The 17,870-nt window shown below is 39.3% G+C and overlaps 1 protein-coding gene across 6 annotated transcripts in view; it reads left to right on the plus strand.

The window, feature by feature from the left end:
* KNTC1 (kinetochore associated 1) overlaps nucleotides 1-17,870 on the plus strand; it is an 80,574-nt gene that overhangs the window by 34,710 nt on the left and 27,994 nt on the right. For all 6 annotated transcript variants that reach the window (XM_048821899.2, XM_075120073.1, XM_075120075.1 and 3 more), the window contains 12 exons: nucleotides 365-499; nucleotides 2,583-2,702; nucleotides 5,381-5,450; nucleotides 5,526-5,593; nucleotides 8,010-8,299; nucleotides 9,368-9,540; nucleotides 9,749-9,846; nucleotides 11,077-11,218; nucleotides 12,029-12,085; nucleotides 14,465-14,628; nucleotides 15,221-15,325; nucleotides 17,537-17,665. In XM_048821899.2, the coding sequence (XP_048677856.2) occupies nucleotides 365-499; nucleotides 2,583-2,702; nucleotides 5,381-5,450; nucleotides 5,526-5,593; nucleotides 8,010-8,299; nucleotides 9,368-9,540; nucleotides 9,749-9,846; nucleotides 11,077-11,218; nucleotides 12,029-12,085; nucleotides 14,465-14,628; nucleotides 15,221-15,325; nucleotides 17,537-17,665 (1,551 nt within the window). The remainder of the gene's footprint in view (nucleotides 1-364; nucleotides 500-2,582; nucleotides 2,703-5,380; nucleotides 5,451-5,525; nucleotides 5,594-8,009; nucleotides 8,300-9,367; nucleotides 9,541-9,748; nucleotides 9,847-11,076; nucleotides 11,219-12,028; nucleotides 12,086-14,464; nucleotides 14,629-15,220; nucleotides 15,326-17,536; nucleotides 17,666-17,870) is intronic.

Here is a 17,870-nt window from a genome sequence, read left to right on the forward strand (position 1 = left end):
GGTCATGCAGCCTGCTGGTTGTTTTAACCCTTGCTGGCTCAGCATCACAGCCCAGCTAAGACGGGTATAAATAGCAGTGTAGTTGGTGAGGCACTGTTTAGGCAAGTAAAATCCAGATGCACTAGAACTTTACGGTATGTACCCTGCATGGCTCTCTACATGCCCAGGGACTGCCTCTCACATCTACACTGCTATTTTTAGCAGCGTAGTGTACTGCTGCCTCCCTGATGCCAGAGCTTTTCCCTGCTGTAATGAAAGGCTCCAGCATTGGGGAAAACCTCAGGCAGGGAGTCAAGGCCCTGGCAGTTCTACTTCTAAACATTTCCAGCAAGATTTAGTATCCATGTCTGTTTTCTTGTTTCAGAGACTCGTGAAATACATTCTTAAACAAGATACCCCTACTTCTTTGGAAGATGCTTTGAACATTGTAGCAGCATACATGTTGCCAAGTGTGGAAGTCTATATTTTGAGGATGGTGGACCTGATTGATCAAGATAGGGTATGAAAGTTTTAATAGTCATTTGGTCTCTACATTTAAAAATACTTGGGGCCTATTTTTCAGAACTGTGCACAGTTACTGCAGTTTGACAAACATCTGTGTATGCAATTCATTCAATCATACTAACACTGGTTGTAGCCAGTATGATAGTATTGAAAATCAAGCCTATATATATAGACTAAGATATGAGTAAGTTAAATTTATCATGGTTTTCCATGAACTAATGCATAGTCACTGAAAGCATGTGTACACTACAGAAACTACTATGTTTTGACATAAAGTGTAAAACATGGTAAATCCTCCTTCATTCACTGCCAGAAAGGATGAAAACAGTGTATGCTAAAATAAGGTATGCTAGAAATCTTCTAAGAAGCTTTTCTGCAGTTGCTGTTGAGTGTGGTTGACTTTCTCCAAGCCAGCAAGAAAAAAAAAAGTCATTTCTGGCTTGGCAGAATTGCCATATTTGACACAAAAAGAACAGGAGGACTTGTGGCACCTTAGAGACTAACCAATTTATTTGAGCATAAGCTTTCGTGAGCTACAGCTCACTTCATCGGATGCATACCGTGGAAAATACAGAAGATGTTTTTATACACACAGACCATGAAAAAATGGGTGTTTATCACTACAAAACCAGTCAGTTTCCATGTTTTAAAGAGAGCCTAAGAGTTGGAGTATGTCACAAACCATTTTTTGTGGGAAGGGGTATTGAGCAACTCTACTAGCACAAACACCCTCCTTCTGCATCCCTGTGACTAGCAAGTGGTTTCCTCTTCTGCAGAGCTTTCTGACTGGACATTTTAGGTCACAGTTCACCAAAGCACTTAAGCATATCCTTAAGTCCTATTGATGTTAGTGGAGCTCAGGAATGTGCTGAACCTTCAGCATGCATTAGTAGGGAATTCAAGGCTTTAGTACTGCTGCATTATGATAGGAGACTGTTTAGTCATTGAATTGCTGGTCACCTTTATCTATGATTTAAGGCTAAGATTTTGTCATGGTTATTTTTAGTAAAAGTCACGGACAGGTCACTGGCAATAAACAAAAAATTCATGGAAGCCGTGACCTGTCTGAGACTTTTGCTGCTGCAGCTCCATGGTTTCCCCCGCCACCGTGGTGACGGGGAGTTGTGAGGTTCCCCTTCTGCCTGCGGCAGCTGGAAGCTCCAGGGTGAACGTATTTCCCAAAGAGAAAATGGGACGCCCCGAGCCACTCACCAGAGGTTTCCCCTTTCCCCCGCACAAGGCTGTCACCTATCACTGGAACCTTGAGGAGGTTTCCCCCCTGTTACTGCTGTCACTGGAACCCTGCCAGGGCCCCGCTGGCTGCCAGCCCCAGAGTCCCACAGCCCCTGCGGCTGATGCGGAGAATGTCAGGGAGATCTCTGAAAGTCATGGATTCCGTGACTTCCATGACCTCCGTGACATAAAGGTAGCCTTATCTATGATTATTCTTGCATATCAGGATCTGGGTCTAGGATATTCCTCCCTGTAATGGACCTGCAGTGTGGTAGGCTCCTCTAACTGAGGAAAGGAACCAGACAGGCCCCCTCCAAAGTACAGTTTCTGACCTTAAAAATCTGAAAGTCACTTTTTCAACACTAGCCAACTTCTGCTATTCCACTTTCTTACCAGCATGTGGTAATAAAAGTAGTCATACTTGTGTAGTGCTGTAAATGTAGAAGCATTGTACAAATGCTATCTAATCAACGGTTTTGCAAGAACTCTTAAAGAAATTGCTTTTTTCTTTACCTATTGTAATTATCAACAAATAAACTTGCAGTTTAGCTGCCCTCAGATCTCTGAATCAAAGGATCTACACATGCTAAAAACTATTCTGGGATGTTAGCGAGTTTGTATGTTATGGCAAACTGTCTGTTCTATAAAAGGAGAAAGTTAATAGACTCCCCAAGTTGTAAATTGAACTTAAAAAGTCTCTCATCTGGTGGGGCACCATTATAATGTCAGACAGTAAAGAGATGAGATAATATGCATAAGATAACTGACAAGAAAATTCAAGTTCTTTCAACAGCAAATACTAAGTCTTGTCAAACTGTTTTTGACTTATACCTTTTTGTTTTCAGGGAGAGGAATCTCTAAACTTATTAAAATCTCTGCCTCTTGCTGACGCTGAGAAAGTTGCAGAGAGATTGTCTATATGGGCAAGACTGGTATTACAGAAAGAAGCAGATAATTCTGAAGAGGTACTAACTAATTTCACTTCACAAAATACATGTACGTTGATCATTCTAAATGCTGCTTTTAGCACACGTAGAAAAAGAGGGTGATTAATGGAGAATTGGTAAAAGCTAATGTACCTTTCAGAGATATGAAGGTGAATATCTTTTGCTTTCTGTATCCATTCATCCATTTGTAAAAAAGCAAATGATGTAAGGTAAAACCACTTTGTCAGAAATGTTCCCCATATTTTTGAGGCACATTTCATCTTGGTACAGAGACCTGCATAGTTGCCTCCCATGAGTATTAATTAAATTACAAATGTAAATCCTAATTTGGGGCAGTTGCTCAAAAGGCATTAGACTGGGATTATTCCCATTCTCTATTCAGTTTAGCCTCTCAGACATGCCTGGCTCTCCAGGTTTCAAACGCTGTCTGACCTGCAGACTTTCAATACCAGTGGCTGACAGCCACGTGTGGTGTGTCTGTTGCCTGAGGGAGAGACACCTTTCCCAAAAGTCCCCACTGCAAGAAATTCACAGCGAGGACAAGGAAGGCTAGGGACCTTCAACTAAAACTATTAATGATGAAGAGATCCCTCTGACCTGCCTCCGACCCCAAGTCCAGGACACCTCCTCACCAGTCCTCACCTGCAGGTAAGGTCCTTGGTCCTAAAAAAGCCACAAAAAAGTGGTCTTGCTCTTCGCCACACCATGATTCGCCTCCTAGAACGTGATCTCCGACCACAAAAACTGCCCCAGTACCGATGGCATCAAGAGCTCTGGACTGCGAGGCACCGGGGCCGTCCGGTACCGAGACGTCCCGAGGAGCAAAAGACCTGGTGCAGTCTAGCTCTCATAGGAGCAAAACTAAGCCTCCTAACTCAACTCTGAGGGAACCAAACAAACCTCGGGCACAGAGTAGCGCTATGGCCCACACTCTAAATTCATACCCAAGGTCACCTCCCTCTTCCATCTCAACGAACCCATTTACTTACCTGTATTCTTTCCCAAGCTGCACGCAGATAACAGGGAGGCATTCCTCCACAAACTAGACATTCGCAGAGCGCTGGCGTTCTATGTAGAGAGAACAAAAATATTCAGGAAATCGTCCAGGCTATTCATATCCACAACAGAACGATCAAGAGGCCAAACCATTTCCAAACAGAGACTTTCTAAATGGATCTCTAATTGTATCCAGTTTTGTTATCAAAATTACAATCTGCAAGTTCTTCTGGACTTCGCACACCCTCCTACAGCTATGTCCACATCGATAGCCTTTCTCAAAGACGTATCCATCATTGATATTTGTAAAGCAGCGACCTGGGCATCGCCTCATACTTTCATCAAACATTATGCCCTGGAACAGCAGTCAGCTGCAGATGCTCACTTTGGACTATTGGTGCTCTCCACCATGTATACATCAACTCCGAAGCCCCTTCTCTCCACCGAGGGACACTGCTCTTCGGTCACCTAAAGTGAAGTGCCCACAGGGACAATCCGCGAAGAAGAAGAGAAGGTAACTCACCTTGTGCAAAAAGAAAAGGAGTACTTGTGGCACCTTAGAGACTAACCAATTTATTTGAGCATGAGCTTTCGTGAGCTACAGCTCACTTCATCAGATGTGATTCATCAGATTCATCACCTTGTGCAGTAACTGAGGTTGTTCGAGATGGTTGTCCCTGTGGGTGCTGCACTACCCACCCTCCTCTGCTCTACTTTGGAGTTTCAGCTTGATCCTCTGGGGGTAGAAAGAAGGAACTGGGTAATGGTTGGTTGCATGTGCGTAACCGCTCAGAGTGGCACAAGACGGCTGCCGTGCGTGTGTGATCAACTGGGGCACTGCTACCACGAGTCTCTGACTAGAAGTACAGGGCACCAAGACACCTAAAGTGGAGCACCCACAGGGCCTCGAAGAACCTCAGGGCTTGTCTATGCTACTGCGCAGGGTTGATCTAAGATATGCAACTTCAGCTACATGAATACCGTAGTTGAAGTCTACGTACTTAGATCTACTTACCGTGGTGTCTTCACTGCGGTAAGTTGACAGCTGACCGCTCTCCCGTCGACTCCGCTTGCGCTTTTCATTCTGGTGGAGTACCGGAGTCGACGGGAGAGCACTCAGCAGTTGATTTATCGTGTCTATATTATTGCAACCCCCGCTGGATTGATTGCTGCCCACCGAGGGGTGTTACAAGATGAGTAACCTTCTCTTTCAATACTTGCAAGTTATGGATATGCACTTTCACTAGTAAGAATAAAATGTATTTTAAAAATGGCTATTCTAGGCTCTAGATTCTGTTTTTGTCTAACTAAATTACCAGGTGTGTGTTGTGTTTTTTTGTTTTGTTTTGTTTTTTCAAATCTCATTTATAATCCAGTAAATTGCTGTGACTATGGTAAATAATTTTGGTACTACAATGTTACATGTACAAAGTATACATATTTGTATTATTGAATTTCTGTTTCCTTTGCTTTTGGATTCATTAAAATAAATCCTAGAAAAATAAGTAGTCTTGACCATGTCTTCACTATAATGAAAGCTTGAGAGGTCTCTACCTGACATTGGTAGTAATGTCTGAATATTGCCTATATTAGATGTAATTGTGATGGCAGCAGAATTAGTTAATCTGAGCTGTATACCTAAGACTATTTACCTACAAAAGGCCAAATGAAATATTAACTTATCACTATTTTTTTTCCAGCGCAAAACACAAATGTGTATAACAAAGACACTTGTGGAGGTTCTTAAATTCCTGCTTAGCATTCAGAAAGGTAAATTGTAACTTACCCCTTTATGTATTGTCCCAGTAAGTAGCTCAATAAGTAACTATTTTTCCTATCTTACAGAAAATCCTCTGAAGGAAGATGAATGTAAAGCAAACTTAAAAATGTTTGAAACACTTGCTAGCTTGCAGGTAAGTATTTTATAGTTACAAGAAATTAAAATAAGTTTGAAATTACCCTGAGTAATGTTATTAAATGATGCATTTTTAAAAATCCATCCTATTAAAATGTAATTTTAGCTACTATTTTACTATGTTCTCTGTGTGTAATAGTGACTTACAAATAAATTTAAAATGTTCAAATGGCTATGGATGATGAAGATTGATAGAGAGATTTTGTCATTTAAAATATTTCCATGCTAGTATTTTAAGGAATATAAAGCAGAGTGGATAAAATAAATATATATATTTTTTAAAAAATATACATTAACCCTGATTTTATTTACATTAAATAGGTTTCTCTTTTTTACTTTTAAACAGGTTTATTTTTAATTTGAAATTATGACAACCTATGTTAAGACCTAAACTTAGTATAACTTAAATTTAATAAAACTAATGTGCTGCATCAATAAGCCCTCCTCAAATTTTTATGAGTTAAAGGCTTCTGATTATTTAATATATACAGAATCAGGGGGAAAATATCAGCTCAAATTTTATTAAATGTCTCAAATGTCATATACTATATTCAGTATCTATATTATTTTCAGTCTTTACAAAGATGTTGGTATTTACATTTTTTCAAATGTGAATACTTCCAGTTTCTGTTGTGTAGAAATGATTTTGCCTTAATTACTTTTCGTTGCAGTTTAGCTAGCAGGTGCAGAGAGAACACTTTTAATTTAATTCCAATTTCCATCTAAATGCAGCTTGACAGAAGTTGTGAATAAAAAATCATATAGTAAATAAGAAATGTGACTCCCATTTCTAACACAATAAAAATCGTAAAAATTAAGAATTTTGAATAAATGTATCTTGAGCTTTATAACTGCTTAAATAAATATGTATAGATATAGTATATCCTCCTGGTTAGCAAAAAGTGAAGTGTGAAACTTAGTGTAAAAACTATATTTAGTTGCAAATCAATGAGAACGAACCTTTCTTTGGGAAAATAGCCCAAGAAAACAAAATTAAAATGGATTTAAATCAAGGCTTCTTGCTTGCTGATTTAAATCAGTCCATCCTGGTCTAAAGTTCCCTGGGCATATGTTGTTGGTGGCTGAAAAAAATTCATACCACTTAATCTTGAGTTAGGGCATATCTACACGGTGCAGCAAGACACATGCTCGGAGTATGATTCTTAGGATTCTTACTAGTCAGGAATTGTGGTCTAATGGACAGAGCACCTTAATGGTACAATTTTAAATGGTCTTACATTAAAGAACACCAGGGAACTTTTATTGTGCACCTTCAGGGTCGCAGGGTTTACACAAACCAATTAATGCATAACACTTCAATGTTCTTTAGAAATCACACCTCCATAATGCGCATTGCCTTGTTGTGTAGACATGCCCTTAGTGGTGTTGATGTTCACCATTACTTTTATGGCATGCTCCAAGCTAGTCACTGCCTTGTTAGCAGTGACTTGCCCAAAGCCATGCTGTGAGTCATTTGCAGAGTTGGGATTAAAACTCAGAAATCTTTTCCTGTTTTCTGTTAATGTGCTCTGTTCCAGTCTCCTTCTAGTGTAGCCTATAGGGCTAGCCTGCTTGCTTGCGTATATATATATTTTTGTGGTTTTAATTGTTCGTTTTATTATAATAGGTTTATAGGTTTATATTAAAGTAGTTTGGCTGTACTGCGAGGGACCTACAGGCCATATCCTGTATGTTGAGCTAAGGCAAAGTGAGCAAACATACGTTTGGGATTAGATAAAAAGTAATAAGTTAAGCATAAGGTTCATATATGGCTGTAACCTTTAACTTAAATAGATAAAGGATGCATTAAAGTAGGCTGGCTTAGGGAGCTTTCCGAAGTTCATGCCCTCGGTAAACAGATACACCACAAGGAAAGAACCAAAATAACCGGAAAAACAAAAATAACCAATGTAAAACTAATTTAATATTATTAATATGTAGGTATATGTTATTCATACATACAAACATACCCACCTATAAAGTGTACCCCAACATTTTGGTGGGTAAGAAAACTAAGTTTGGTCATGGAAGAAGGGCTCAAGCACCCATGCCCTATAAGAGGGGTGACCCACCATGCCAAGGAGGCATCTAAGCGTCTAAGCTGCTTCTTCTAAGTTTTGTGTTTCGGAGCTTCGGAGCTTGTTTACTAAGTTTTCTAAGTGCCAAGCTTCTTTGTTCTTAGTTTATTAGTCTGTTAAGTTTTAGTTTTAAGTTTTAAGTCAGTTAGGTAAAATTCTAAGTTAGCTTCAATAGCTTTTAGCTCTCTAGCTTCTTCTAAGCTCTGTATCCCCCACTCAAAAAGTGAGAAACCTGAGGCAAGGCTGGAACTTTGTAAAAACTTAAACAAAACAAATTTCTAAAGTAAGTCACATGAGTAAGAAAGTTCTGTTCTATTATTTTACTTTTTGTTGCAGGAGGATTTTGATATCTTTATTTCAGGCAAGGATTATGGGAATCATTTGTTGATGTCTCAGCTCCTTGAAGAGCACATAAAAGCCTATGAAAGTATCCAATCCATGGCAAAATCTAGAAAAATGCAAGCAACAAATTCCAAAGATGACAGTAAAACAAAGAACCGTTCCACTGAATCAAGACTTTACAGACTAGCTTTGCTTCTGCAAAGGACAGAGCAAGAGTTGGGGGCAAAGCTGGCACTGAGGTCATTAGATGCTGGAAAAATTGAAGAGGCACTAAAGATATGCAGGTAAAATTTCAGAAGAGTTTAGGACTGGTTAGCATTAAGGTAAGAAAAAGTATGCAGTAAACTATTTCTGGTACTCTGCAATAGTAGCTCTGGTAGCTGTAATGCAAAGGCAAGACTGACTAGAGGGAAGAGGAGCCGCACAGCAGATCCACTTAAGCAATATACTGTGTTGTGTACAAGACTGCAAGAGTAGGTTCACCTTGGATTGTTTGGAGCCTTCCCGTGTGTTTTTCCATGACATGGTTATTAATGCCATCCTCTTTACTAAGGCTAGGTCTACACTAAAGAGTTAAGCGATGTAGATGAGTCGACCTAGGAGCGTGAAAAATTTGCACCCTTGAGCGACATAGTTAAGTTGGCCTAACCCCCAGCATAGACAATGCTACGTCAACAGAATTATTCTTCCGTCGACTTCGCTACCACCTCTCAGGGAGGCAAATTAACTACAGCAACAGCAGAACTCCTTTCCTTGCTGTAGAGAATAGCTACACTGAAACGCCAGCGCAGCTGGAGCACTGCAGCTGTGCCCCTGCAGCTTTCCTAGTGAAGATAGCCGAGGTGAAGGATCTCGGTAACACAGCTGAGCGAGGGTGTGTATTTTAATTATAGCAGTTTAATACTGTTGTACTGGATGAAGAATCATTCAAGTAGACAAGATTAGCCAGCCACTATATATAGCTGAGCTTCCTGAGTCCCATGAATACAGGGAAACCATCCAAACCCTAAGCTATCCTGCCTTTGGTAGCTGAAACTCTTTAATCAACACACCTGTTTAGTTAGGGCCCTCAGTTACTTTTCAGTTATCTTCCTGAAAGTGGCACAAAATGGAAGTTAAACTAAAATAATTTATAAGTAATTTCACAACAGTCCGTAGTTATAGACAAGCACTTGTCCTTTTTCTTGCATATCAGTTTATTCAGATTTCAGGACCAGCAGCACCACCTATTGGTGAGCTAATTCACTTCTTAGATTTTGTTGGATTAATATTAATACCTCAAAAGAAAGACAAGTTATGAGTTTGATCTTAAATAAAAATCTAACATTAATTTTCCCTTTTTTTCATTAAAGAGATTTATATGAACATCACTGTAATGAACAAACAGGGAAGTTGCTGTTTTTAGCTTGCCAAAAGCTTTGTCATATGTTGGGAGCTGACGTTCCAATGATCACACCTAAAGGACTGAACTTTCCAGCAGTGATAAATGAGATGGCATGCCAAGCAGCTACAATATGCAGTCCAGGTAATCCAGTATCATAGTTTCTTATTTGTGTTCATGATGAAATCTAGATTTTCAGACAAATCACTTTTCTATGAAATCTGAAAACAAAAAGTGAATTTCTATGCATGCATATCTCTGTAAAAATGGGTGACACCAGATGGTGATTTTCTTTATAATAGAGAATATATAACTTACATAAAAGAATGACAATAACTTTAATTTCTCACAGATCTGTTATTAGATTCTCTGGAGCTATGTAAATATACATTGGCTGCTAAGGAAATTTACGGGCAATGCCAAATAGAAAACTATGGATTTATAGCAAAGGTAACATCTTCCAATTTAAACAATTTGAGGCTTAAATTTTTCTTTTACAATGGTTTATGAAATATTCACTGTTTGTGCATCTTTGTCAGCTTGCCGAGGAATATCTAATCATAGATGCTAATTAGCTACTGCCATCCAGACCTAAATGATATTATCAACTCCTCTGCCTCATGTCTCCTATATCCCAGAACAAAAACGATTATATCTTATATTATGCATCTTGTCTTGCCAAAACATCTGTTTGGGTACCATTATTAATATTCTTAATGTAATGTCTATTAATTTCTGTTGCCAAGACAGCTTGAAATCATAGAACACTGATTCTGAAAAAGCTTTTACAAAAAGTGGTCAGGTTATACAATGATATGTATGTGGGTGGTTGGTTTTTTGATAAATACATGTAGAACTTGGGGACGCTCCCATCAGTTAACAACTTTAAGATACCATTCAAGAGTTTGATCTATCCCTTTGTTACTGTTTTTGTTGTTTGTTGAGGGCCAACAGCAGTTTGGGCTGCGCAAAATGTAAGGATCTTACAGTCTAACTAGCAAAGACCAAACAAGTGGAACAAAAAAAGGCACTTATGGCCTGGTGCAAAACTCACTGAAGTCAATGGGAATCTTTCCACTGACTTCAATGAGCTTTTGATCAGCCCCTGATTTGGGATTCAAGAGTCCAATCTTAAATGGTTAATTTTCAGTTCCATTTAGTTCTTGTGAAAACTAATATTAGAAAATGCAAATGTTCTCTGGAATGCTAACAATAAATGAATACACTTTAATGCACTGGTTAGTATTTTTCAAAAAATAATGCACATGGAAATTGTGCCTGAAACACATATACAGGAGCAGCTGGCCAACCTCCATTAATTCAATGGAGAATTAGTTGAGATTAAATATATGGGATTGAAAATTCAAAACAAAAACACAAGATTTTTGTTTTTTGTTTTTAAAAGCCAAATTAAAAAACATCTCCCTTTCAAAATTAGTGGGCGTTATGCCCACAAAAGAAGTAGGGAATGTCTTTCATTCCCAGTGCCCAGCAAAAACAAGTATCTTGAGGACATATTTTCAGACATGAGCATCTTTTCTTCCTAAATTTGGAAACTTGATCTGTAATGTCATGCAATTTATTAGTTTTACAATCATGCATACTTTTTAGCTGATACCTTTATGGAACTTTACATGCATTTTATTACCTGTTCATATTTTTTGCAATGTGTTAATTTAGGCAGCATCTTTTGGAGCTGATAAGGATCCTTATGAAGAATGGACTTACGATGATTTCTTTAGTGAAGATGGAATAGTTCTTGATCCACAGATGGCGCTCCCAGTTGCATATGAAACTATTTCTTCCCTTGTGCCTGTTGCTGGTAATCTTTATTCCTTAATGTTATGAGTTAGTGTACAGTCTTTATCCCATTTCATATTAAACTGTTTTTAGGTAGGAATATATACATAATTCAGTACACAATTTTTTTGAAACCGATATCATTCCCCAGTCTTCCCCCTAACAAAGGTTTTTGATAACTTCAGCAATTATTAATAGACTTTTGCATTGTATTAGGTGTTGTCAAGAGACTTACATTTTGAGTTATGCATCAGAAACACTGAATATTCTAAAACTATTTATTTCTTGTGTAGAATGGTAAATATACACTTTCATTTTCTTAATATTTCATTGTATAAATATTTCATTGTATTCTAAATATTTCATTTTTTATCTATAAGCATTCTTGGATAGGGTCAGATCTATTTATAAATGATATACTAATTGACTAGTAAGCTGAAAATCAAACTTTCTGAGTATGAAGGAAATTGTTTTGGCTGTGGTGGTTTTGGTTTTGTTTTTTCCCTCACATGGGAAAATGTCTGAGATCTATAGTCCCATCCAGGCAAAGGAATTTACACATAGCTCCAGCAGGGTTAATGGAAACAATCTGTTTATATTTCTTCAGGCATAGATGAGAAAATGGTTCCCCTCTTACGAAGTAACATCCAGTTATACACAAGAAAATCACAGAAAAGATCCTAGCTCTTACAGTCAGAACGGGGCACTAATTAATTTTCTAGCTTTATTTTTGTATTGGTTTCAAAGTATAATATTTTAATAGTAATTTCCAATGTTTATAACTTTGCTAAGATCTTAGTGCACTGCTCACAAACATTTGTCTCATTTGCAGATAACAAGATGTATCCTTTGGACTCTGTAAGCTTGGCAAACTGTCCATTTATTAAAGGTACTATGAAGACATAGTAAAAGCACAAGAGTAAAATACTCTAAAATGTTACTAAGTGTTTAATTTAATCCCACAAAAGCAAGAACATACCTATTTAATGCTAAACAATTGGTTAAGACTTCCCACTAATATGGAATATTTATACCCATACATGGCCACAACCCTCTGTTATAAACTACAGCTGAGGACCACTTAAAAACAGTGCACAACACAGCTTTTAATTTAGTTTCCGGTACTGACTGTATTGTAACTATATTGTACCTGTGCTCTAGAGATTGCCCTTCTTTCTGTTTTATTGCTGAATGTTAGTTTTGACCTATAGAGCTCTTCATAGGAGACAATCCTCTGCATCTTGGAGAACCCATCTCTTCATGTCTTATTCCAGCAGCTGATCAACTTGGGTGCCTGAGCTGTCTATCTTTAGATAGGTTTTTATCTGGGTACTCTTAGTGGAAGGTCCATTATTAATGAGTATTATTATTATGCATTACAATAATGCCTCAGGGCCTTGTTGTAGGCAGTGTACAAACACACCCGCCTGCTCTGAAGAGTTTACATTCTAAATGGACAAGACAGGCAAAAGGTGAGAAAGAGGTATAACATACAAGTGGAAGATCGGAAACTGCAGTACAGACAGCCTAAGCAACTTGTTTACCATGTAGGAAATTTACAGAACTGGGAATTGAACCCAACCTATCCTGAGTTCCAATCCAGTACTTTAACCAAAAGATGATCCTTCATCTCTCATTCTTGAATATGAAATGGACCCCTGCCTCCCTCAGTTATCTTACAGGGCACGTCACAAAGCTATACACTTCCTCAGGGATGGGTTGAATGTGGATGAGTGGGTTGAAGATGGAAGGGTTTTATTTCTATAGTTGAACCTCAGAGTTACAAACACCATAGTTACCAACTGACCAGTCAGCCACGCACCTCATTTGGAATCGGAAGTACACAATCAGGCAGCAGCAGAGAGACACACACACACAAGAAAGCAAATACAGTAAAGTACTGTGTTAAATGTAAACTACTAAAAAAAAAAATGGGAAAGCAGCATTTTTCTTCTGCATAGTAAAGTTTCAAAGCTGTATTAACTCAATGTTCAGTTGTAAACTTTTGAAAGAAAAACCATAACATTTTGTTCAAAGTTAAGAACATTTCAGAAGAACCTCCATTCCCGAGGTGCTCATACTCTGAGGCTCTCTTGTATGTGTCCAGCACTTTTGGAGAGGCCCATTTGAATATATCTAAAATGAATATAACTGTCCAAAAATGGACCTCACATACAGATTGAACAAGAAGATTGACATAATACAACTCTATGGTAACCCACACAAGAGTGTTCTTGAAACAGAAAAGCAATTGTCTACTACAGGGGTCTCAAACTCAAATGACCACGAGGGCCACATGAGGACTAGTGCATTGGCACGAGGGCCGCATCACTGACACCCCCTCCTCGCTGCCTCTGCCCCGCCCCCACTCCACCCCTTCCATGAGGCCCCGCCACTGCCCCGCCTCTTCCCACCGCTTCCCTGCTCCCATTCCAACCCCTTCCTCGAAGTCTCTACCCCAACTCTGCCCCCTCCCTGCCCCAGGGGGTGCAGGAGGGGTGCGGCAGAGGGTTGGGGTGCAGGAGGGTTTTTGGGGTGCAGCAGGGGGCTCAGGGCAGGGAGTTGAGGTTCGGGGTGCGGGCTCCAGGGTGGCAGCGGCACGCACCAGGGCGCTGCCCTGGCCCCTGCGCCACTCCGCTCTGCTCCAGGAAGCAGCCGGAACCATGTCCCTGCAGCCCGGGGGAGGGGGGTGAGGGCACAGGGCTCTGTGTGCTGCCTTGCTGCTCCTCCAGGTACCTCCCCTCCAGTGGATAGGGGACTTGATTGGGAGTCAAGAGACCTGTATCTGCCACTCACCTGCATGCCTTGGGCAGATCATTTTTACTTTTATGCGCCTGAGTTTCCTCATCTGTAAAATGAAGAAAATGTTACTGACCTTCATTTCTAAAGCACTTTGAGATACAGATGACCAGCTAATTAGTACTAATAATACCCTGTAGGTCCTTTCATAGCGAAGAGAAGAGAACTGCTCAGAAATGACTGATTGTCTCTGCAAGAGTCCACAGCTGACAAACAACATCTGATTGTTAACCTAAAGAGGATTTTTTTATTTAGGCATTAACTTCTGAACATGAAGTTTGTAAAGGAGGCTAAAATTGACCTACCAATATCATCTGCACCATTATCATTATTTTTTAACAAAGAATACCTTAATGTAGAGAGAGAGAAATCAGCTTTCAATGTAAATGTCAAAAACTTAATTAGACTTGACATACAAGCTTCCTTAATATATAAGCTAATCATTTTTTTCTGGTGAAACATTCCATAGGACAGAACCTCCTGTTGCCAGTCAAAACGCCCATCTGTGCACTGCTTCAGAACCTAATGGAATGCAGTCAGTGTGAGTTAGCCTTGCGACTAATAGTCTGTCTGTTTGGATCCTGTCTTCAGCACTGTGTATCAAACAACATGGATATGTGCCTGGGTGAGAAGGTATGGACAAAACCTATGCTGAATTTCACTGAAAGTAAATCTACCAAATATGGCTGAGGAATAGGTATTGTGATACACAACCTCTCACTAGAAGTTCATCTCATCACCATCTGATGAGCTGTTTAGTTGCCTGTATGAAACAAGCTGGTGGTCTCCCCTTCTAATGGACGACAGTTGCACATTGCAAAACCACTATCCTAACTGGGACTCTTGAGAGACTTTTTAGGGAGACCAGGGGTTGAATGGGTGTTGATAACAAACATACCCTTCCACTGTCTTCCCTCTTCTGATGTGGCTTCTCTTTTCCATCAGGGTTGAGGGATATTACCATAGGATGGTGAGGGGAACATTGCAGGTTTCACTATCCAAATTACATCCTTCTTCTGGATAAACAGAGGACTTCTGTGTCCAGTGCTCTCAGTCTGAAATGTTTCTCAAGCATTTAATTCACTCTGAAAATATAACTTACAACTTACTTGCAAATATCTCTTAAGTGACAAAAAAAAAGTCATAATTTGTAAAAGAGTGATTTTTTTTAACCCTTAACAGTTACTTTCCTGTCCTTTTTTTTTTTTTTTTTTCTTTTCAATAGTTACATGATGGCAAAATGCTAGCTGATGCCAAAAGCTTTCTTATTGCTATGAAACAAAAGTCCACTTCAGTGATTGTCGCTGCTGTCCTGGCCTTATTACACAAGGTAAGCATGCTTTAAGGTAAGCATATCGGGCAAACTGGTTGAAACTATAGTAAAGAACAAAATTGTCAGACACATAGATGAACATAATTTGTTAGGGAATAGTCAACATGGTCTTTGTAAAGGGAAATCATGCTTCACCAATCTACTAGAATTCTTTGTGGGGGGTCAACAAGCATGTGGACAAGGGGGATCCAGTGGATATAGTGTACTTAGATTGTCAGAAAGCCTTTGACAGGGTCCCTCACCAAAGGCTCTTAAGCAAAGTAAGCAGTCATGAGATAAGAGAGAAGGTTCTGTCATGGACTGGTAACTGGTTAAAAGATAGGAAACAAAAGGAAGGAATAAATGGTCAGTTTTCAGACTGGAGAGAGGTAAATAGTGGTATCCCTCACAGGTCTGTACTGGGCCCAGTCCTATTTAACATATTCATAAATGATCTGGAAAAAGGGGTAAACAGTGAAGTGGCAAAATTTGCAGATGATACAAAACTATTCAAGATAGTTAAGTCCCAGGCAGACTGAAGAGCTACAAAAGGATCTCTCAAAACTGCATGACTGGGCAACAAAATGGCAGATGAAATTCAATGTTGATAAATGCAAAATAATGCACATTGGAAAATATAATCCCAGCTATACATATAAAATGATGGGGTCTGAATTAGCTGTTACCACTCAAAAGAGATCTTGGAGTCATTGTGGATAGTTCTCTGAAAACATGCACGCAATGTGCAGCGGCAGTCAAAAAAACAAACAGAATGTTGGGAATCCTTAAGAAAGGAATAGATAAGACAGAAATATCATATTGCCTCTATATAAATCCATGGTACGCCCACGTCTTGAATACTGCATGCAGATGTGGTCACCCCATCTCAAAAAAGATATATTGGAATTGGAAAAGGTTCAGAAAAGGGCAACAAAAATTATTAGGGGTATGGAACGGCTGCCATATGAGGAGAGATTAATAAGATGGGGACTTTTCAGCTTGGAAAAGAGATGACTAAGGGGGGATATGATAGAGGTCTATAAAATCATGACTAGTGTGGAGAAAGTAAATAGGGAAGTGTTATTTACTTCTTCTCGTAACACAAGAACTAGGGGCCACCAAATGAAATTAATAGGCAACAGGTTTAAAACAAACAAAAGGAAGTATTTTTGCACAACTTGTGGAACTCCTTGCCAGAGGATGTTGTGAAGGCCAAGACTATAACAGGGTTAAAAAAAGAACTAAATAAATTCATGGAGGATAGGTCCATCAATGGCTGTTAGCCAGGATGGGCAGGGATGGTGTCCCTAGCCTCTGTTTGCCAGAAGCTGGGAATGGGCGACAGAGGGTGGATCACTTGATGATTACCTATTCTGTTCATTCCCTCTGGGGCACCTGGCATTGGCTACTGTCAGAAGGCAGGATACTGGGCTGGATGGACCTTTGGTCTGACACAGTATGGCCATTCTTATGTATACAGAAAGAACCATTGCATGGGGCCTTCCCGTCTCTGATTTGAGGTCTGAGAAACCCCCTCTAGCTCATTTTCCTCACTCCATGTCCCTCTCTTCTGAAGAATACTAGAGCGCTCACTCCAGAGACTCATTACTGCATTCTTTTATTACTTCTCCAATCCCACATCTAGGCTGTACGGGCCCCAACTGAGCGTAGTATCAGCTTTAAATAATAAGGTTGGTCTTGTGGTTAAGGCACTTGACTTGGAATCAGGAGACCTGGAGACTTGATTTCAGTTCCCAGTTCTGCCACAGGCATCTAATGTTACCTTGAGCAAGTCACTTAATATTTCCGCCTCAGTTCCTCATCTGTAAAGAGGGAGAATTAGTATTCCCATTCTTTGGCTGTCTTTTCTATTTAGATTGTAAGAGGGAGACCTGTCTCTTACTATGTGTATGTACAGTGATTAGTACAATGGGATCTGATTTCATTTGGAGCCCTCAGGTGCTATTGAAATAAAGTAATAATGACATGTATGATCTATATGCATTCTCTCTCCCTGTTTACTGTACTTTTCTCTTATTTCTCACAACCTTCTTAAATTTAATCAAGGTTTTAAAAGGCTACCTGTGAATCCAGTAATGTACAGTTATACAACTTAACTAAAAGGCCAATAGACCTTTGTATAACTGGACACTAGATATGTATAACAACTGGACATTTATTTAACTGGCAGCTTCTAAAGTATGTTTATTGTGGATTTAATGTCTATAGGTTTTCAACTGTCGTTTGATAGATCATAACCTGGCATTGGGTTACTGCACAATTTTGCCCAAGGAAGATATGTTTGAAAATCTCTGGAATGTCATAAACAACACAAGACACAATTACAACAAAATTCTGGTAAGCCTGAAAAGGCGGTATACTTATCTTGGCATATACATACTATTAAAGTGCTGCTTGGAGACGTTAACTACATAGTGTAGCAGTGCATTAGAGTTGGCCTCACTAAGGTTTGAAAGTGTTCTGGAGAAATTTGAAGTAAGCTTGTACCTGCAGTAATTTAAAGGGAAAAAGTCTTTCAGGCAGTAATTTAAAGAATGGAATG

The sequence above is a fragment of the Caretta caretta genome, chromosome 15 (assembly GCF_965140235.1).
Source record: "Caretta caretta isolate rCarCar2 chromosome 15, rCarCar1.hap1, whole genome shotgun sequence".
NCBI lineage: Eukaryota > Metazoa > Chordata > Testudines > Cheloniidae > Caretta > Caretta caretta.